Genomic DNA, 23,874 nt, shown 5'->3' with positions numbered 1-23,874 from the left:
GTCTCGTATGCTTTGAGCATGACGAGCAAATACCAGTCAGATCCAGGTGAAAGTCATTGGATAGCAGTCAAGAATATTCTTAAGTACTTGAGAAAGACTAAAGAATATTTCTTGATATATGGAGGCGATGACGAGCTAGCTGTAAAGGGTTACAGTGATGCCAGCTTCCAAATTGACCAGGATGATTATAGATCGCAGTCTGGTTCGTGTTTTGCTTGAATGGTGGTGTTGTGAGCTGGAAGAGTTCGAAGCAGGATACAGTCGCTGATTCTACAACAGAGGCCGAGTATATTACTGCATCAGAAGCAACAAAGGAGGCAGTTTGGATCCGCAAGTTTATTAATGAGCTTGGGGTGGTTCCTAGCATAGCTGATCCGATAGAGCTCTATTGTGACAACAATGGAGCAATTGCGCAGGCTAAGGAACCTCGCTCACACCAGCGGACCAAACACATACTACGACGCTTCCATCTCATTCGAGAGATCATCGATAGAGGAGATGTGAAGATTTGCAGAGTACCCATAGATGCTAACATCGTAGATCCCTTGACTAAGACTTTGGCACAGAGAAAGCATGATGGCCACACTAGGTCATTGGGCCTTAGAGCCTACACTGATTGACACTAGTGCTAGTGGGAGATTGCTAGTTAGAGCCCTAGAGCCAATCATATGATGATTGTAGTATGGACTCATTGTATCATATTCTATGTATATAAAGGCATTTGTTTTGGTTATTATACTTACTTGTATTGGTGCCAAATAACTAAGTATAATAACGTCATTGAGTAGAAGGTTTTTATCTATATCAATCGATTGGTTGAATCGATAGTGAGATGATATAGAGAACACTACTTTTAATCATTCCTAGTCAAGTATTAACATTTAGGGATAATGTTAATACGACGAGACTAGCATGTAGGTCAACTCGATGACTTGATCTCACAAGTCATGGATATAGAGATATCAAGTTGACACATGGGTATGCATTGGAGAATGTATACTGAATAACCCACCATGAGAAAGTATCATGGATCGTTATATGAGTGTCATATACTTTCTCATGTGGCTATTAGTATGACTATTAATCCTTGGACCTGAAGTCACCATGGTTCCCTACATAAGGAGTTGCATACTTTGGCTTTGTCAAACGTCACCCGTAATTGGGTGGATTATAAAAACGATTACTGGGTATGTAACAAATTATGCGGAGGGATGTGAGTGATGTAGATGGGATCTATCCCTCCTATATAACGGGAGTGACATCGTTATTCTTGATAGAGTGAGACCACTAAGTGCATGACCTTGCCCAAATGAGTCAATATGAGATATTGAGCTCATTTGATTATAATGAGTTTACTTGGATCTCAAGATTTAGATTGATCAGAGGATGACACTGTCTATGCCTCAAATTGATCAACCTAGATGTCAAGGATAGAAGGATATTTGTCATATATTGTGAAGAGTCACAATTAGTAGTCACAAGGTGATGTTGAATCTCAATATTCTTGTAACTTGGGTAGTAATGATGTGTTGCTAGATACCGCTCATTACTTATACTTCTAAATGAGTTTAGGAGCATTGCCAACGTTACAAGAACCAATAGGGTCACACACAAAGGGCAATTAGATGGAGATTAGGTTCATTTGATGAACCAAGAGGATTAGGTTCATGTGATGAACCAAGATGGATTAAGAGTAATCCAAATTAAACTAATTGAGTTGAACTCGATTTGATTCATGTGTTTAATGGATCTAATTTAGATTATGTTTCATTGAATCAATTTCATCAATGAATAGAGATTCATTATATTAAATTGATTTGAATCAAATGGTCAGATTTGATCAATCATGAGAGAGAAGTGGTCAAGTTTGACTTGACTTGAGAGGGAAGATGAAAGGTCAAGTTTGACTTGACCATTGCCACCTCATTTGTGAGTTGGCATTAAGTGGGCCAATGATGATGTTCCACATCATCAAGGTTGGCTTATGTGTGTGCCACATCATGAGGGAGATCAAGAGTTATGACTCTTGATATCCCATGGCGGTTTAAAACCTCTCCTTGAAGTGGCCGGCCACTTAACTCATAGAGAGAGTTTCATTTTGTTTTGTAACTCCATCTTCTTCTTCTCTCCCTCTCCTCCACTTTGGCCGAAACCTTCAAGGGTGCTAGCACACTCTAAGATTTCTTCTCCACCTAATCGTTCGTGTGGATACACATAGAGGGGTGTTCACTTGACACCCTTGAGATCTGGCGAACCTTGGACGAGCGGGATAAGCGAAGGGCTTCGCTACAAAGGTATATCTTTCTTCCATGTAGATCTAAGGTAGATCTAGGATTAGAGAAACTTGTACACAAAATTATGAAATTTTTATCTTCGCACGGATCCGGTGGCATGGGATTTCAGGGTTTCCGCAACGCAAAAGCGGTTTTTGCTGCTCGAAAATCCCAACAATCAAGCAAGCAACAGGCGCAAATGTCTCCTTATAATCAATGCCATATTCTTAAGTATAGCCCTTAGCAACAAGTTTGACTTTATATATGTCAATTAAACCATCAGCTCGAGTCTTGATTTTAAAGATCCATTTGCTACCAATAATAGACTTATTAAATCTCAACTATTGCCAGCGTTTTTTGTTTCTAGCAACGTTTTCTCACACCAACAACCTGTCTTCTCTACTTATCGTCTTGGTCTCTTCCCCTTGTGTCAATCTTCATTGTGGTCTTGTTACTTCAATGGAAGCTTCTAAATTTTCTTAATACATCCCCCATCCTATTAATATTACATTTGATGGAACAAACTATGATTTGTGGGTTGAAGAAATGTGTAGTTTTCTTAAAGGAAGACTTCTGTGGCGCATTGTTATCGATGAAGTACCTAAACCCACACGAAAGCTAGATGAAGCAGAAAATATGTTTATAGAGCATTGGGTCACTTGGGATGGCACGAACCACCAAATTTTGACATAGTTTCGAAATACTTGTGCTAAGGGAATTAAGCTTGACTTTCGACATTTTGATACTGCTTATGAGGTATGGAATTTCTTAAAGAAGCGGTATTCTGTATCTAATGATGTCAACCAATTTAAGTTATATAGGAGACTTTATCGAATATAACAATGACCAGAACAAGCAATTCATAACTATGTCATAGAATTATAAAAAATCTGGGATCATGTTGCACTGGTGATCCTGTATTTTTAAAATTAGTTATTAAAAAGAATTAAATATTATTTTTTAAAAAAACTAATTTTTGATATAAAATTTAGTTTTTGATGGGTATTTTGATAATAATTTTATTTTTTATTAATAAAATTATTAAATTATTTAATCTTTTTAGTTAGAATGTCAAATAGACTTTATTAATTTTAATTTTAAAAAAATTATTTTTGCTAATGCATTTTACTTTGTATTTTATGATAAAAAATCTCTAATTCATATTATTATCGAGAAATAAAAAGAAAGAGCGAGGAAGAAATATTATCGGCAAAGGAAGAGAAGAACGTTCTCTTCGAGTATCATTGGTGAGGAAGGAGAAACATGCAAAATCGCTGATGAAAAAAAGAAAAGGGCACAATATACTGACGAGAGAACTATTAGGATTTTTAAGAAATTTTGAGGAGAAAAGAATTCATTAGGTTTTATAAGAATAGTATTACTAATTGCAAAATAAAGTGGGAATTGGATAATAATAAAAAAAGAAAGAAATATGTCAATTTAAAAATGAATTATATTTAAGGCAGAATAAAATCTCATATAAAATTATGATAGACAATTAATGAGGAAATAAAGATAACTACAAGGTATAAATAGGAAGTGGAATATAATGAATTAATTGACAAGGTATCATTAATGAATTAGCAAGACATTTATAATTAATTAATATTAATGATGCTAATTTAATTTTTTCAATATCTTTAATTAATTAATCAATGGACCCCAATAAAATTGAGCCCTAGGCATAGGCCTTAATGGCCTATGCCTTGAGCCGGGCCGGAGCGAACTCATTCATGCCCGTGTTGCTCCAGCTCGCAGCTCCAGGACATCTCCAATCGGAGATTAAATTGTTGGTTTTAAAAAATAAACCTCCATTTTTAAATCTATCACTATTGTGTGACTTGGGCTTTTGATTTAAATAAAAAATTTAGTTCTAGCAAGAATTAGGTTTTTAATAATTTTTTATGGGCCCTATTAATATCTAGCTACAATGACTCTATATATTTATATACATAAATATATATATTGTAACGATTAAAATAGTAGAGTAATAAACCTACCTTTTAGTTTGTCATTTGGATGCTCTAAGTGACTTTGTAACTTTTGATATGGTAGGTAATATGATAAAAATAAATTTACTTTTTAGATTTACCATTAGATATGCCCTCATGGCGTCTCAAGGTTCCTTGAGGTATAGACATAAAATTGCTTTTTAGTCTTTTAATATATATATATATATATATATATATATATTTTAAATTGATTCTTTTTCATTCAGACATAAGACTTAGAGCATCTACATCAGATACCCTATTTAAAAATTTTACCTTAAATTTTGGATAAGGTAACTAAAAAATCTTTACATCAGCTACCCTATTCATTCCCTAAATTATGCATTTATAAATAGTGCTTCTCTAAATTTAGGGAATGGATTTCATTCCCTAAACATTATAGAGGAGAGAGAATAAATAGGGAAGCTGATATATGATGTATTGAAAAGTGGATATCTAAATTTAATAAAGTAATTTTTTTACCCTAAATTATACATTTTGGATAGAGAAGCTGGTGTGAATGCTCTAACAACGGCTAATTTAAAATTTCTTTGAAAAAAAATAAAATATATATTTAAAAAAATATATATAATTTAATTTTCTAATTTTTGAAATGTAAAATAATTATTTAAATTATTATATTTAAGAAGAAAAATAAATAACAATAAATAAATAAATAAATACATTAAGAAATGAATTGTGTGTATGGTAAAATAGAATTTTATATTAAAATAGGGAATGTAATTAACGAGGAAAGTGTGAGATGTAAATGGAAAGTGGAATCGGCAGCACATGATAAATTTTATATAAAGTTAGGGAATATAATTCATAAGGAAATAAGGATAAATATTTTATGTAAATGAGAAATAGAATTAGCAGCATCATGACATTTATTAACACGGACAAACTCGTAAGGTTCATTAATTAATATTTGATAGCAACATAAAATTGATGGCTTGAGTATTAAAAGTAATGGGCTCCAATTTAATTGGGGTCTAGGCATATGCCTACCATTGTTGTGAGTTCGCGGCCTCTCCATATTACCATGACTTGGCAATCTCACAGTGACGTCATGAGCTCACGATTGAGGAATGAATGATATTAAAAATCAAATCAAAATTTGAGCATTTCAAAAATTAATCAGTTGAAAATAAAATAAAATAAAATACAATAAAATAAAATAAAAGGCTCATTTTAATAAAAATCATAGACGCTTTTTCTACTTTTGATTCAACTAATTAAGATTTATGTTGTTTATTTAATATTTTTAGGGGGAAAATGCATAAAACTATCAATTAAGCGGACCAATTTTTCAAAAAATGTCCCACTTGCATCGATTGGACTTGACTAGCGTATAAAAGTCCGGCCACGAAGGCGCGATGTATATATACAGGTTTCGTAGATCGAAGGCCTCGATGTAAAGTGGTCGACGGCTTCGAAGCCCTGCTCCGCTTTCCTCACGTTGCGGATTCCCTCGGCACCTCTCCTTTTCCTTCCCCTTCCTCCCCTTTCTTCGCCTTCAAGGAAGATTCGATCCAAGGGGAGGACATATCGGGGATTTTTGATTTCAGAGGTAGGCATGCGATTTTTTCCTCTCGGTTTCAAGTTTCTGACCCTGATCACGCGCAATTTGTAGATCCCTTCATATTTTTCTCGCCTTTGTTGCTCGATTTGAGTTTGAAAATTTAGGTCTCGCCCAATCTCTCCATTCCGTCGGCTAAATCTCTGATTGTTGAATGGCTCAATGGGTTTCGATGTATATTTTTGAATTCAACAAGTTTTGCTCTAGATTCGTTGTTGATTAATGCTTCTCTGGGTAGATTCAGTGATTTGGCTTGTATTGTTTTGCACTCCTCTTAAACATCTTTGTGGGGGGGGGGGGGGGGTTTTTAGTACATAGCTTTTTAGGTCGGAAGGAAGTGCTTAACTTGATCCTAAGCTCCTGCCAGGACCTTGGATAGCTTAGATCCGTTTTTCTAAATCACGAGGAAGGGTATAAGGATTTTATTCTGCCAATTATCTACAAAATTTTCAATCACTTAGCTTAGTGCCCCAGCAAATTGGACATTGAGATGCAGAAAGAAAAAAATGTCTAGAAGAAAAAACTGAAAGCTAGAAAGAAAAAAGTTTGTTAAGGAATACCCAAATTTACATGGTATAAAAAGATTGACTATGCGTACAGAGAGAGATGTGTTGCCACAGACATACATCACATTACTTTAACATGGGAGATGGTTTATGAACCTTTTATACTGTTAGAAGTTTGGCATATTTATACCCACTTGGATCTCATGCATGTTAGACCATGTAAATATTTGATCGCATGAATAACTAAGGCTGTATTGGAGGAGGACTAGATCTGTTGGCAGGCTAGTTTGCAAAGAGACCTTATATATGCTTAGCATAACAAATGGTTTGGTTGGTCTATGAAGGAATGTTGAGATGGATTTGGGATGCCATAGATCTACTTAAAGATCTGGTAGAGATTGATTTTAGTTGAGAGCAACAACCCTGCGACCATGATGGAAGTGTTCTACCCTTTCACCCCCAACGAGCTCATTAGGGAGCTCAATCTATTATGCATAAAAATGTTAAGTTATCAATTAAATTCCACTCTAACAGTTTTTTGAACTACTAGTACTTTGTAAGATATTCTTACAGGTATAAGATCAAATCTAGTTTAATTGATTGTTACGAAATAGGTTTAGAAAAATTATAAGATGAATTGTTTAGTATGCAGTATGCAGGTAAAGTTTTTTGCAATAACTGGATTTGTTTATCACATATTTTGCATATAATTTATTTGAACTATCTACACAGATAAAACAGTGAATTTTACCACACCAATCTCTTATTAGGCTTGAGTGAGGAAAATGATGCTATATGTCACGATCTGAAAGGGGATGGCCTCCTTGCTCATGACAACATCTGTCTATGCATCATAACCACAAAATTGTACCGCTAAAACGATGCACAAGGCTTTAACAAGAACAAATGCTGAAAATAAATAATATAAAAATATATTGACACAATGTTTAACTCATGATGACTAACATAATTAGATCCATGTTGATTGACATAAGTGGGTTCGTGTTAACAAATGAAAAATACTCAAAAAGTAAAATGCATAGAAGGAACAATCCATCTAATCGGGGGAAAAAATAATTGGACACTAATAGAACCATTTTCAGAATGGTTATCCTGAAATACTATTCAAACCTTAAAGATCATCTTAAGTTTATGAATCAGGAGGTCAAAGGAAAAGTGAGGAGTGAGAAAACAAGTGCAAAGTGGGGTTAAAAAAGGTGTGTATGAAAAATCTCATAGGAGATAACAACAAAAGCCACTTGCATACTTAGCATTTAAAATAACTCAGAAAACATAGTCCCGGGTTTGCTGGTGTTAATAGATGAGCTCTTGACATTAGCAATGGATTTTGAGGACAACAGATGTTGACAGGGCTACTAATGTTAATTGGAATCAACTTAGACCATACCGTTGGTACAATCAACCCTTCTCACTTGCACACGTTGCAACGGCAGCTGCGTTTGCCACAACTATTGTGTAGACAGTGTGTAACCACACTTACAATGGTGATTGGTTGGGTCATACATGCTATGACAACCGTTTGAAATGTGATTGTAGTGCAGCGGCGGTCACTCAGACTGTATCTATGATGGCCATGCATGTTGTGACAGACATGCAATTATATCTGTAGCAATTGTTCCCATTGCGACAAATGAGTGACTACATGTGTAGTGGGCATGCCCATTGTGATTGACTTGTGAGACACAATCGTTGCTTCACGCCAAGGGGTGTATTGGTGCCCTCGACCTGTGGCAGTGTGCTAAAGCGGTGTGCTGTGCCCTTTAGCGTCTGTCAATGACCATGCCTTCAGCTAATGATCATGAGGTTAGTAGGCACCCAACACTAGTCGAACACGTGCTGACTGCCCCTAGACAGCTAGCCCCTCCCTCTTGTCACGTGTCCTTCCTCTTTTTGCATGTTTTCAATTACTTTGACAATTATTCAAGGTCCAAATCAAATTTTCCTTCAATGATTTCAATGGGTGTGTGCTTTTTGATCTCCAAATCATACTCTAATATCATTGTTGGAAATTGGAATCATCATAGCAAAAGGCAATGCATTGACGCAACTGATTTTGCTAATTTTTATTTCTAATGCTTGGTATTGTAAATATTAATCAAACCCAAACAATGAAAAGAAAGCAGTGATTAAACAATTGTCTTATCTTGTGGAGACCTGTGGAGCAACACATTCTTTATTTTACCCATGCAGCACAATCTTCCTAGGAAGAAGCAAATGGTTTGTGCTGGGGCTTAAAGTGGCAATGACTCCTAGATGGTGTTGATGGTGGCAGTTCCAAAGGCGAGAGTGAAATAGGTTAGATTTTGTTTTCATATTACAAAAAAACTACTTAAGTTGTATATAACATTGTACATTGAACTCATCACAAACATCTTATGTATCCCTTAGGATTTAATACTAGCCATTATATCTAATTTATTAATCAAACCTTCTAATTAAGAGATATTAATTAATTAGGATCTTATATAATTAATTCTCTTTTAATTTTAAAAAATTGCAAGAAGGTTTTTGAAACCATTTCAATATTTTATATCCTTTGTAAAATTATTTAAAGATTATATATTTTATTCTAAATTAATTTTTACAATATTTATAAAATTAATCTGAACTGAAATAAAATTAATTAACTCAATTAATTTATAATTTAATCTCTTAAATTTACATTGTGCAAATTAACCATTAATTTGGTAATTAATCTCTCTCTATTTAATCAGATAAATTAAGTCTTAATTTATCCCAATTAATCAACTTAGTAATAGTTAATAATTAATTTCATTAATTGATGAGATAATTATACATTTAGTTATCTACTACTCTTCCTCAAACTATATGCATTGTGACAATGAATGTACATAAGTGATCAAACTCTTTGACCCCTCTAAAACTGTTTTCGTTACTTTAGGCATAGAAGACTAGTTAACCTCTAGCAAGACATCAAGCCTACACACTAGTCTAAAAGTAAGTTACAGTTTTTCCAACAATGTTACTAAGCAATATAGTTCTTTTATCATCTTATTTCACGATATGCACTTACAACTTTTCCTAGTATTTACCTTGTAGGACACATTCAAATATTTATTTTATACAACTATGTCCTACCTGAAGGAATATTAACTTGAGAAGCATTCTCAATTGAATTCCATTGTACATAGGATTAATACACGTGGTCACCAGCATTGAGTAATGATAAGTCCTATATTGGTTACTCCCTCATATCTTTAAGATTTATAACATACCTAACAACAAGCATACATGTAACCCTTTCAAGGGGCCAAACAACAACATCACAATATGTTGGTCTTCTCACAGGATGAATTGTAATCTCAAGTATAAGCACCAATTGCATTCAACTACTGTAACTGCATGAGAGTCCCATAGATTCTAGGTAACATATCAAATGGATACTTATGGAAAATCACGTCTAATGGCTTGTTATAAATATACCCATCCATATACTTGTTTAGACAAGCTATTTATAGGTGTGAGATAGCATGCATCGTTTGTACCATGAAGATTATATCTATGTTCTCAAGATCACTATGACCAAGAACAACATTGGTACTGTCTTTATTATTGTCTCACATCTCACTTGGTCTATTTATTACAATCTACTAATTGTACAAACTTAGTGAAATTGATAAATAAAAAAAATCATTAATAATGAGATGCAATTACATTGCAGAGTGTGATTATCTTTTACAATCCTGTTTATTTCTAGGATACTATCACTAACACTAACACAGAGGATCTAGGTTGAGTTAATCTAGCAAACAAATTGAAGTTCCATTTCTAGCTTTATAATTTCTGTGCTTTGACTTCTTTTGGCACTTATAATTTGAAGTTGTTATCAGTCTCATTTTGCCTAATGTTTGTTTTGATTTCTAGATATACTAATGATACATGGGTTTTCTTATATTACATGCCTCTAGTCCTTTATTAAGTTTAATGCTGTGGACAATGCCCTCATTTTCTATCCTTCAATGAAATTATTAAATGGTGATTTAGTTTTTTTTTTTTTTTTCAGGTTTGCTTTGGGAATCATTTGTTCTGCTATAACAAGCTACATTGATCAAAGGACACCCGAGGCTACTAATGATGGATTTTAGCTCTTTACTTTTTAGACTGGCTACTACTGACTTTAAGGTTCCTGGATTTGGGGTTTTTGCTTGGCTTACTGCTGGATCCTTTGGGCTTTTAGCTGCTGTTTATGCTTTCCTGAAATTGCAGAGGCGAGTATCCCTTAATTGGGTTAAAGCTGCAGCTAGGGAAAAAAAGAAGGCATGGGAAACACTAAAATGTCCAACTTCTCCCCACATATGGGCAGAGGACTTTTCACATAGTGATCAACCTTCCACATGCTGTGTCTGCTTACTTTCACTTGTGTCTCCACAAGCAGTTGGTTCCAATGGGATGCACAATGGTCCCATTCACCGTTGCTCTGTTTGCGGTGTTGCAGCTCATTTTCGATGCTCCCAATATGCTGCAAAAGACTGCAAATGTGTGGCACAGGCTGGTGCATCTCACTTGCTCCATCATTGGTCAGAGAGATGGGTGGATCTAGACCAAAATACTGAGATGTCTTCTTTCTGTTATTACTGTGATGAACTATGTGGTATACCTTTTCTTGGTGCATCGCCTATATGGCGTTGCTTGTGGTGTCGGCGTCTTATACATGTAGATTGTCATCCCAAACTAATAAAGGAGACTGGTAATGATTGTGATTTGGGTCCTCTTAGAAGGCTTATTCTTTCTCCTCTTTCGGTCAAAGAAGTAGGTGTAAGACAGTCCAAAAGTGATATGTTCAGTTCTATTAAGGAGGAGTTCATTTCTTCATCAATGGGAGGACGCATGAGAAGGCGAAGAAACCGAAGTAAAAATGGGAATAGCCAGTCTTCTCTTATTGGAAACCCTAGTACTAGACTGCTGAATGTGGCTGAGGAAAATTCTATATTTGAATCATTGCTTTGGTGGCTTGCTGGATGGAGAAAATATCATGAAAAAAATAATCAGGAAAATTCACTGTCAAGTCTTAGAATAACCAAAAAAGATCTCAACACAAAAAACCAGGACACTATTGCCTGTGATGGAAAAGAAAAGTACAAGCTGGTGGATATGCCACAAGATTCCAGACCACTACTTGTTTTTATTAATGCCAAGAGTGGAGGTCAGAATGGCAACTCTGTAAGGAGGAGATTGAACATGTTACTGAACCCTGTACAGGTAAATGTTCTTTATGCTCCTCTTTAGTTAACATCTTTCACAAGTATTATGATCTCCGTGTCTAACATATTAGTGTACATTTCAACAATGTTTTTTTTATCAACTTGTATTCTCTGAATAAGTCTTCTATTCATATTTTGTTCAGGTAGATTTCACCTAGGCACACAAATTATTGTGTGGGTCGATGATATTTAGATGGTCCAAAACAAAATCTAATCAGAAAGTTTCATAGTTTTCTTTGGCAATATAATATCAAAGTATCTAAATTTATCTTGATATTTCATTGAGAAAGCATAATGATATGTAAGCGATCCCTAATTGTCAGTTAGGTTAGTTCTTAATCAGAAAGGCTGGTAATTTGCTTTGGCAATATTATATCAGTGTATCATAACATATCTTGATCTTCACTTGGTGGATCTGTATGCAAAAGCACACAGGTTTAAGTGGTTCTTAAAGTGCAAGATCAGGATAGTTCAAAAGAAGAGAGATTGGTAGATTGCTTTGGCAATATAATATCGAAGTATAGAAATTTATCTTGATCTTCATTTGAGGAGTCTGCATGAGAAAGCACATTAGAGAGAGAGTGAGAGAGATTTTGAGCAATGCAAGAATGTGTTTACATGTGCTTTGAGGGCAGGGAGAGAGACTAATTCATACAGTGGATTAGTGAAGTGGACTATTAAGGTTACCAATTAACAAGAGAGTTCAAAAAATATATGTGAAGATCTTTGACTTGGTTGTATTATCTGCTACTTGATGTTATGTTCATAAATTATTAGTTCTATGAATTCTGATGATTGTTATATTTAATCATTTCAGGTATTTGAATTAAGTTCTACACAGGGACCAGAAGTTGGATTGAAGTTGTTTCATAACGTCCAATATTTTAGAGTTCTTGTCTGTGGTGGAGATGGTACTGTAGCCTGGGTTCTTGATGCCATTGAAAAAGAAAACTTCGACTCTCCTCCTCCTGTTGCAATACTTCCCCTTGGCACAGGGAATGACTTGTCCCGAGTATTACACTGGGGAGGAGGTTTATATTCTGTTGAAGGGCAAGGTGGTCTAGGATCCCTTCTTCATGACATCGACAGTGCAGTAGTTACAATGCTAGACCGCTGGCATGTGACAATTAAAGAACATGATATGGAGCAAGGTGAAAATTTAAAGCAAATGAAATTTATGACAAACTATCTAGGTATGCTTGCTTATACAGTTTGCCACCTTTGTCTATACTTGAATATACAATAGATACATTTTTAGTTACTTTTTTTTCTCCTTGCCATTTTTATCTAATAGGCATTGGATGTGATGCAAAAGTAGCTTATGACTTTCATATGACTCGGGAGGAAAGACCCGACAAGTTTTACAGTCAGGTAATGGCTTCTTTTGTTTTTACCTGAGCTTCGATATTCCTGCTGTTAGTTGATATACAAGATATGCTGTACTTTTTGCATATTAGTTCTTTTGCCAGGCTTTAGTGTTTCACTGGTTAAATTTGCCTGTGTCATATCTGAAAAATTAAAATTTTATGTTTTGACAGAAGACAGTTTCAAAATCATAGCAATCTAGTACTACTGCAACTGCATAGTATGCCTTAAGTGACAACATGGTGTCCTCTTTCTCATTATTTTTTTTAATTCTCACACTAACTAATCCTTTGTATATTTTCACATTGAACATGCAAACATTTTTATGTACGGTTGATGCTACTTTCAGTGACACTGACCTTTTAACTAAAAATATAGACATGCCAAAAATTACAAATTAATATTACTTCCTTTTTTGTTAACATAATGACGGATGATAGTGCACATTTAAGTTGGATGTCTTGGTTTTTATTATCATTATTATTATTATTGTTATTTTATTTGGTGGAGTTGGTTTCTTTTTCATCTCAAAACACCGACCTTACACTACTTATACTGGATGAACTTTGTATGGGATGTGTCACTATGAAAGATGAAAGGTCTTCTACAATGAATCCAGGTTGCACTAGGTCATGAAAACCATGATATCTTCATCCAAGTTGTAATATATATGTTAGAATCAGTATAGGGGTAGTTTGGTCTTTTGGTTTATTTCTTCTTTTCTATATAAAGGCCTAACTCGTGGTTCCTAGAAACAAACGAGATTTTAGGTTTTACTTTGTACATGGTATCAGAGCGAGGTTAAAACCCTAAACCTAATTTCCTTATCTCAGCGCCGCGCATCTCCCTCGCCGCGAGCAGCTCCTTGTTCTTGCGCTGCGCCCGATCTTCCTCCGATCCCAGCCAGCGACGACATCCCCCCTTTCGTTCAGCGTGAGCTTTCCCTGGTCGCGCCTCTCTCGCCGCGCCTCTCTCTCACCGCGCCTCTCCCTCGTCAGCGCCGCCCGATCTTCCTCGCCGCGAGCAGCACCTTGCGCCGCCGCTGCCTTCCAGTACGGAAGACGTTCTGCCTCTGTTCGCACATTTCTTCTCACGCGAAGCTAGGGCCCGCGAGCTTTCCCTGCGCCACCTCCTCTTTCTTTCTTCTCTCCGGCCGGAGGCTTCTTCTGCTCTTTCGCTCTCTCACGAGTTGCGTTGCGCAGGGAGAAAAACGCGATCTTTCGATCGTCTCTTCGGCCGGAGGCTGCTTCTGCTCTCTCTGCTCGCGTCGGCTAGGGCACACGGCAGTCCGGTAGAGGGTTCTGGGCTCTGCCGCTGTTGGTTCTCCAGCCTTTCCAAAACAGATCCGGTGCAATTGTCACTAGTTTCCTGATACGATCAGTTCTTTCTTCTTCTGTGGATTGGTTGCTAAGCAAGCTCACATCATATATTCCAGCAGTCTGGTTCACAGCTCTATTCATGGCTGCATCTGGCACCCCAAAGCCAGATACCTCAATCTTTACCAACCATATCACTGCACCTCTTTCTTCCGAGCAGTTGGATGGTAAAAATTATATCTCTTGGGCATCTCACATTGAGCTTTGGCTTGTTGGATAGGGTTATGAGACACATCTCACTCAAACTGAAGAGGATGTTCAAGTCGCCGATCTTCTTATGTGGAAGAAGGTTGACGCTCAGTTGTGTTGTATTATCCGAGCCACCATCCATTCATCTCTTAGGAATGTTTTCCGTACTCACAAAACCTGCAAAGCTGTTTGGACACAAGCTCAACAACTCTTTACAAACACCTCTCGGCGACTCTATCAAGTTTGTGAAGATCTCATGACCATCCTCAGCGCCCATCAGATTAAGGATTCAATGTCAACTTATCTGGGTTTTAGCATTCTTTGTGACTTCAATGAACTGCTCCCACTTGCGGCCAATCCTGTTGAAGAGCTTGAAAATCGGAAGAAATTTTTTATATCTTTGGCTTTATATGGTCTGCCCCAAGATTATTCTCATGTCCGTGACCAGATCCTGCAATGGACAATACTTGGGCGACTCTTCTCCATGTCCCGGCCAAAGTCTTGACGATGCCTTCTTCTGTTCCTGTCGACTCATCAACTTTGGTCTCTCGACACAAAAGACCTCCACCCCGCAAGGGTGACAAAGGACGTCCTTGGTGTGATCACTGCCACCGACCGGGACACACGATTGATAAGTGCTGGAGTCTACATGGTCGTCCTCCTCGTGCTGCTCAGATTGTTCAGAGTTCTGTTGCTCCTTCAGCTTCCACTTCACAGTTAACACCTGATTCGACTTCAACATCTTCTTATACTGACTTTCTGAAATGATTTGAGGATCGACAGACTTCGGGTTCCACTGCTACCATTGCAGACGCTGGTACTTCCTTTGTTGGCATATCTCGTTCTTCGGGTCCTTGGGTTCTTGATTCTGGGGCCACCGATCATATCACTGGTAATAAATCTCTTTTTTCCTCTCTCACTACTTCTGGTAATTTACCAATGGTCACCATGGCCAATGGTTCCCAAACTCAATCCCAGGGTATTGGTATTGTTCATCCTTCTTCATCTCTTTCAATTCATAATGTTCTTTATGTTCCCGGCGCTCCTTTTAATCTATTGTCGATAAGTCAACTTACTCGATCTCTTGATTGTGTCATTTCTTTTACTAACACGTCTGTTTCCTTACAGGACCGGAGTACGGGGAGGATGATTGGCTTCGGATGTGAATCTCATGGCCTATATCGGCTTCAACAACCGTTGGTTCGACGACGGCATCTCCACTTCTTATTCATGCTCGGTTGGGACATCCGTGTCTTAATAAGTTCAAACAGTTACATCCTAGTCTTTCTCACTTAGAGTCTTTATCTTGTGCGTCGTGTCAATTAGCAAGCATGTTCGTAGTTCTTTTCTCCTCGTATTGATAGTCGGGCTATGTCTCCTTTTGCTTTGGTTCATTCCGATGTTTGGGGTCCAATCGTGTTTCTTCTACAACGGGTCAAGGTATTTTGCTACTTTTATGACGATTTTTCTCGTTATACGGTTATATCTAATGAAGGATCGTTCAATTGTTTTATTTTCAATCTTTTCCTAAAAAACTCAATTTGGTACTTCCTTCAACTTTACAAAGTGATAATGCACGCAGTATTTGTCTACTCAGTTCGTACCTTCTTGACATCTCATGGTGTGCTGCATCGCACGTCTTGCCCTCATACCCCTCAACAGAATGGGGTTGCAGAACGCAAGAATCGTCATCTCCTTGAAACCACTCGGACTCTTCTTCTCCATTCTCATGTCCCTCATCAGTTTTGGGGTGATGCGGTACTTACTGCGTGTTATCTCATCAATCGCATGCCTTCATCCACTCTCCAGGGTAAAATACCTCATCAGGTGCTTTATCCACATCAGTCCCTTCATCCTCTACCACCTCGGGTCTTTGGTTCTATTTGTTTTGCTCATGCTCTTGATCCCGGCATTGACAAACTCTCTCCTCGGTCTCATAAGTGTGTCTTCCTTGGGTACCCACGGTCTCAGAAAGGGTACAAGTGTTATTCCCCTACTCTTCGTCGGTACTTCATCTCTGCTGACGTCACATTCTTTGAGTCGGTTTCTTTTTTTGGTCCTTCCGCTTCACAGGCCGAGGTTTCTCCCTCTCCACCTGCACCAGTGACTATCTTTTACCCTCCGGAGGCGCCTCTATCACCTCCAGCCTCGTCTCCTCCTTTGCAGGTTTATCAACGTCGTCCTCGTTCTGCTTTGCCGCCGACCAACACTGACACTGCTGTGGGCACATCTTTGGAGCCAAGTCCTTCGTCGTTTCCTCCGGTCCCATCTCCTGACTCTGATGTTCCTATTGCACTTCGAAAGGGTATGCGTTCCACTCGTAATCCTTCTCCTCACTATGTTTCTTTAAGCTATCATCGTCTTTCCCCATCCTATTATTATTGTCTGTCTTCCCTATCATCTGTTTCTCTTCCAAAGACTGCAGGTGATGTCTTTGCTCATCCAGGATGGAAACAGGCTATGCTTAATGAAATGAGTGCCTTACAGAGCAGTGGGACTTGGGATCTCGTTCCTCTACCTCCTGGGAAGTTAGTGGTTGGTTGTCGATGGGTGTTTACGGTAAAAATTGGTGTCGACGGCACGGTTGATCGTCTTAAGGCTCGTCTTGTCGCTAAAGGCTATACTCAGGTATTTGGATTGGATTATGGAGACACCTTTTCTCCTGTTGCCAAGATGTCTTCTGTGCGTCTTTTTCTGTCTATTGCTGCAATTCGCCATTGGCCTCTTCATCAATTGGACATCAAGAATGCATTCTTACATGGTGACCTGCTCGAGGAAGTCTACATGGAGCAACCTCCGTGTTTTGTTGCTCAGGGGGAGTCTTCTGGTCTTGTATGTCGCTTGCGGAAATCTTTATATGGTCTCAAGCAGTCACCCAGAGCATGGTTCAGTAGATTTAGTACCGTAATTCAGCAGTTTGGCATGACTCGAAGCGAGGCTGATCATTTTATTTTTTATCGCCACTCGTCTACTGGTTGCATCTATGTGGTGGTTTATGTTGATGATATTGTCATCACAGGTAATGATTATCTTGGGATTTCACAAGTAAAACAACATCTTTTCAAACATTTCCTGACAAAGGATCTTGGCAAACTCAAATATTTTCTAGGGAGAGAAGTGACACAGTCTAAAGATGGGATCATTATATCCCAAAGGAAGTATGCAATGGATATTTTGGAAGAAACAGGAATGTTAAACTCAAAGATAGTCGATAATCCCATGGATCCTAATGTCAAGCTCCTACCAAATCAGGGGGAGCCTTTTTCAGATCCTGAACGGTATAGGCGATTGGTAGGGAAACTAAGCTACCTTACTGTCACTCGTCCGGATATCTCATTTGCAGTGAGTGTAGTAAGTCAGTTTCTTAGCTCTCTATGCAAAGAACATTGGGATGCAGCGACTCGCATTGTTCGATATATCAGGGGTGCACCAGGAAAGGGTCTTCTATATAAAGACAAAGGACATACTCAAGTCGTGGGATATTCTGATGCAGATTGGGCAGGATCTCCCTCTGATAGAAGATCCACTTCTGGATTTTGTATATTTGTCGGAGGTAACCTTGTTTCTTGGAAAAGCAAAAAGCAGAATGTTGTGGCAAGATCCAGTGCAGAGGCAGAATATCGAGCTATGACTATTGCTAGTCAAGAACTTATATGGTTAAAATAGTTGCTTCAGGAACTAAGGTTTGGAGAGGTTACACAAATGTCACTCATATGTGACAACCAGGCCGCTATGCATATTGCCTCAAATCTAGTCTTCCATGAGAGAACAAAGCATATTGAAGTTGACTGTCACTTTGTCAGAGAGAAAGTCATATCTGGAGAAATATCTACTAGCTTTGTCAACTCAAATGATCAGCTAGCAGATATATTCACTAAATCACTTAGAGGTCCTCGGATTGACTACATATGTAACAAGCTTGGTGTATATGATCTATATTCTCAAGCTTGAGGGGGAGTGTTAGAATAAGTATAGGGGTAGTTTGGTCTTTTGATTTATTTCTTCTTTTCTATATAAATGCCTAACTCATGGTTCCTAGAAACAAACGAGATTTTAGGTTTTACTTTGTACAATATACTCATAAACATTTTTTAGAAACTTCTAGGTTGTTAAAGAGGATATTCAAATACAGCTATAACAGCAACAGAAAAACAAATCCTACAAGGATCTTATGCCCCTATGAACTCCACATAAGTCTAAATATCATGATTATTTCTATTGTATTTTTTATGTTGGTAGAATTTTTGCATTTTTCATTTATCCTCAACTGCAAGTTAATTTGACTTATCTATCTCTGAATAGCATATCTACATTTGAGCGACAAGTTTTGGCAAGCATAATTGAAAATGCCTTTTTTTTTTTTGGTACAAATATTTTAACCATGCACATGAATTACTTACTATTTACTCTGATTGGCAACTTACAGTTTGTTAATAAATTACGATATGCTAAAGAGGGTGCCAAGGATATCGTGGATAGAGCATGTGCTGATTTACCATGGAGCGTCAGACTAGAAGTTGATGGTCATGAGATTAAAATACCTGAGGTGAAATTACGCTGTCGCTTGTCATCCATATAATTTTGTTTTGGTAGCTATCTCATTTTTATACATATTTTTCACGTTGATCAGAATGCAGAAGGTGTGCTTGTCTTAAATATTAGTAGCTATATGGGAGGGGTAGACCTTTGGCAAAATGACTATGAACACGAGGATGATTATGACATGCAGGCAATGCATGATAAAACACTTGAAGTAGTATGCATATCCGGAACATGGCACCTTGGGAAACTCCAGGTTTCAACTTATAATCCTTTCTCTTAGCAAACTTGAGAAAACTGAATGAAGACATGATATAGCAAAAAAATTTCTAGTTCTTGTTTCTTTTTCACAATTATCTGATAATAAATCTTAAGCATCAGCATCTTTGCTTGGTACATTTTTATCATGGACTAGGACACCATTTTGACACATGCTCTCTGGTGAATAGGTAGGGCTTTCACAGGCCCATAGGCTGGCCCAAGGAAAAGTAATAAAATTACACATTGACAGTCCATTTCCTGTTCAGATCGATGGAGAACCCTGGATTCAAAAACCTGGTTGTCTTGAAATAGTGCATCATGGGCAGGTATTTTTTATTCTCTTATCATGTCTTTAATATCTACAATTAAATTATGTCTTATTTGTGCCATGCTGATACTGATTCATATGGAGGCTCATAGAGTTAGCCTCTCATTTAAGTGTCTATTTAGTTAGACAGATGGATGACCGAGTGGATGAATATGGATGGATGATTGAATAGGCAAGCGAATATTGTTTAATTTATCCTTTGTCTATTGATTTCAATAGATTAGTGTATGAAATCATCCATCCATCATCCGTCTAATTGGAAGAAAACGATATAGTCCTCTTTTTTATAACTTCTTTAGTCTCTCTCATTTCATCCAGCTTTGAAGTGGCTTACTCGCATGGAACTGAGAGAGTTAGTCTCATTTATTTTTTATTTTTATTTTCTCCTTTATTAAATTGTGGCAAGGCTAAGTATAGATCTAGCTTGTGAGATTGTATTTAGCCCCCAAGACTATGGTACAATAGAAGGGCATCAAGTTATCACTCAGGTATCCACGGTTTGATCTCTAGCTACGGTACATTTGCATAGATTTTTCCTTCAAATAGGACATGCAACCATGGGATGTTGGGCTTTTGGACTGCGAGTGCTCCCGATTTATCTGACGGCCGGTGGTAATTTTCATGGGCCGGATCGGTCAATCCAGATTTAGTGTTATCTGATTTAATATTTTTGTATGACACCGTATTTAACATGGGAAAGGGACTCAAAAGCAATGGAGATATATTTATGGGGAAGCAAGCAATTATCCTGGTGAATAACAGGCCAAAAAATGTGATTGAAGAGCCAAGATGAGTGCTTGGCTACAGGAGCTCTTGTCCTCTGACGCCTAAAACCATTTAATCAACTAGCTGATCCGAGACTGCTAAAGTGGCGGTGGGCCCCTACACTCTTGCGAACAAATTGGTCCTCTCCAAGGAGGGAATAGAGTGTACTGGAAGGAGTGGGCCACTGATCTGCAGCATGAAAAGTGCAGCGGAATGGATGCCTGCATTTGCGGACAAGCATCATACTGCATGTTACACCAACTGTTTCTCTCCTTTTGCCCTTCCTCTCCTGTCTTTCCCCTTAAGCCCTAGTGTTTCTCATAAACTTGTGAACATCTGTAGTTGACCTATAGGATAGCCAAGTCTCTCTCTCTCTCTCAAGGACCCGAAATTGAATTGTTGTTACAGGTTTTCATGTTGAGGAGGGCATCTGAGGAGCCTACTGGGCATGCTGCTGCCATCATGACAGAAGTCCTTGTAAATGCAGAATGCAGTGGCCTAATCAATGCTGCGCAGAAGCGGTTGCTTCTCCAGCAAATGGCATTGCGTCTATCATCCTAAGCCATCGCCAACCAATCCATCCTGATATCCGCTTGAAGTTTATCATACAGCAGATTGAAAGAAGGTCATCTTCTGGCATTAAGATAGTGCTATTTCTTGAATTCTATATAGTCACTCTATCCCTTTGCAAGCAGAGAACCTAGTGTTACTTCTCTAGGGGCTCTTGGGTTATATGCCCAATTAGTGTAGATAAAATATTAAGTGGGTGAAAAGGGTGATGTAGTCTTTGCCTTAGTGTTCATCTGGGCTGGCTTGATTTAAGTGAGTCTTACTATCGTGTCAAATTTTGTAACATGGATAAAAGTACTCAGAGTTGGATGCAGAGATAGAAAAAACCGAACTTCTATTTTTCTATCCATGTATATCTTGCGATCTGTGGTTGTTTGCTGTATTTATATCTATACATCTCTCTCTATATATTTATGGCTGTGAAAAAATGTGTAATTTCTATGTTGAAGTTTTTAAGAAGTCCGAGGAAAAGCAAAATAGGCAGTGTTGAATGAGTGAACTTTTTTTTTTTTTTTAAAATTATCATTATTGTTGCTTAGTGATTATAGTTGAAAGAACAAGAATTAGGTCTACACACTTCCGTCTTTGGTAAGAATATCATAGTAAGGATAAAAGACATACGAATAATTCTTTGATATCTGTTAATTTTCACGTGACGATCATGTTGTACTTGATTCATACATTATTAATTGTGACTTTGTTGTCAAAGTATAGTTTCATTGATGCATTTGTTGACATCTTCAAATCTAAGAGTTCTTCCATTCCACTTTCACTAGCAAACTTTTACAGCATCCTATGCAACATGTGGTAGAATTTGAATGCTCCTCGCATTCAAGTACGTTTCATTATTTTCGAACCCCGCAAATAGCCTCCTGCTTAAAGGTTCGCTGGTCTTATCATATGCTTAAGCAAGATTAAGAAAAGAATGGAAGTATTGTGGAATTAGAGACACGATTTAGCGAGAGAACCATCCCCCGCCCTTCAATTACCACTCTCTTTTATAGCTTTTATTGCATAACGGTTCCCATCGTGATATTCCTTCTGCAATGGCCACTGACCTCCAATAATGACTGCCTCCTCGTAACAGTCACAACGTTCGTCCCTCCGTGTAACAAACAGCAAATGCTCATTATTAATTGTCTTTATTATTGATCACCTCATTTCCAAAATGCATCACTTTCAAGTCGATCTCTCACCCATGCCCGTTTGAGTCCGAATCACAAGCACTGAGCACCGGACACTTTCAAGCCCCGACAACACTCAAGGCCCGAGTGTCAAACACCTCACTCTCGAGCACTCCCACTCTTGATATTCGAGTGGCAAATTTCATATCTTTCTTCTCTTTTCAGGTCTGATTTTTTCGGATCTTGATCGGCCGTCCACGTATCTTAGGACATTTCCAATCGTTAAAATTTTGAATGAGGTTTTTTTAGAATTCTAACATGCTACGCCAACATTATAAAAACTCATTAAAACATTCCCAATTGTTAAAGATTTGAGTGAGTTTTTTTTTGTAATTTTCTCCACATGTAGTTGCATGGTTCCATGCATATTACATTAATTTCAATATAAATCTACTATTCTCTCCATGATTAAAAAAAAATTACATATAATTTTTTTCATTTAATATCTTTATAAAATTTTCATTTGATATTTTAATTAATTATAATCTTTAATTTAATTTATTTATAATTAACAATTAATAAATTAATAAATTAATAATTTTTAATTTAATATAATTTATCATTTTATTTAATATTTAATTATTTTATAAATTTAATTTAATTATATTCATTTGTATATATTTTAAACTTTTCTCAAATATATTTATTTTTAAAAGAAAAAAAATAATTTTAATTATTACTAATTATTTATAAATTGAAACATTATAATTAGCTCATCAAATAATTTATTTTTAAATTATTTAAAAAGAATTAATCATGTACATTAATTATTGGATCCATTTTCAAAAGAAAAAGCAGGTTCTGCTCTTGAATTAAAAATATCAAACCTTACCTACATAATTATAAAAGATTTTTTAATGAGATTTTTAAATTTTATAAATCTTTGACAAAGTTTGTAATGGGATGCTCTTACTCTGACTCCGGTGGGCTTTTTTCGAGTCTTTAATCGTAGATTATTACAGGTATATGGAAAAACACAAAAGAAAATGAGATACAGGCTATATTGCACACTCATTTGTAGTGCAATGGAAAAGTTGGAATTGTTGGTGCTGAATTTAATAAAAAATTTAGGTTGGACTGTCATGGGTCGAAGCATCCTTGGATGGAAAAAGCCTACGAGCTTATCTTCACGGCTCACGAGCGTGCCTTCACGACTCACGAGCGAAGTTCCGATTCAGTGTTGAACGATTTTACATGGACGACGAAAACCATGGGGATCTACTGTTGATGATTTGCTATAGTTTACCCTGAAAATTGATAAATTTTTTTTATGAGATCGGATCATATGCCTAAAAATTAATTGAATTGTAAGAAAGGGACACCTGGTTTTATAAACAAAAGAGAATCTTTTAATTTAGAAATGATATTTGGCTCAATTTACCAATTATTATTTTTGATGGATTCAATTAAATCTCCATTCGATCTTGTGAGTAAGAAGGGCCCATGTTCAAAGTCAACGCGCACGCAGCTGGATCACGCCGACAGATCGAAAAAATAAACAAAAGAAGCGGAGGATTTGACTTTAGTGGGCGCAGTCAACGCCAGATTCCACTTCCCAGTTCACCAGAAACCGCGAAAATGATGACAACGGATCGAATCCCCATTGCCTTCATGTTTCCGAGGTCCATGCGTAATGCGTCGGCTCAATTCAGGCGTTCATTGAGGCGGCGGCGCTCGACCGCGAACGGGAAACGAGGAGAAA

General features: G+C 37.2%; 1 protein-coding gene across 2 annotated transcripts; it reads left to right on the top strand.

The window, feature by feature from the left end:
- Positions 1-5,656: 5,656 nt before the first annotated feature.
- On the top strand, positions 5,657-21,353 carry LOC121967111 (diacylglycerol kinase 2-like). 2 transcript variants are annotated; one of them, XM_042517142.1, is made up of 9 exons: positions 5,657-5,837; positions 8,564-8,668; positions 10,398-11,593; positions 12,413-12,788; positions 12,890-12,966; positions 18,952-19,071; positions 19,156-19,320; positions 19,514-19,651; positions 20,827-21,353. In XM_042517142.1, exons 3-9 carry the CDS (start codon positions 10,466-10,468, stop codon positions 20,977-20,979), a joined length of 2,157 nt encoding a protein of 718 aa, XP_042373076.1. In that variant the 5' UTR covers positions 5,657-5,837; positions 8,564-8,668; positions 10,398-10,465; the 3' UTR covers positions 20,980-21,353. The 2 variants fall into 2 exon arrangements, with proteins under 2 accessions (XP_042373076.1, XP_042373075.1); XM_042517141.1 differs by lacking the exon at positions 8,564-8,668.
- Positions 21,354-23,874: the final 2,521 nt, after the last annotated feature.

The sequence above is a fragment of the Zingiber officinale genome, chromosome 3B, assembly GCF_018446385.1.
Source record: "Zingiber officinale cultivar Zhangliang chromosome 3B, Zo_v1.1, whole genome shotgun sequence".
Classification (NCBI taxonomy): domain Eukaryota; kingdom Viridiplantae; phylum Streptophyta; class Magnoliopsida; order Zingiberales; family Zingiberaceae; genus Zingiber; species Zingiber officinale.
Note: the sequence above shows the minus strand (reverse complement) of the source record. Positions and strands in the feature narration are given on the sequence as shown.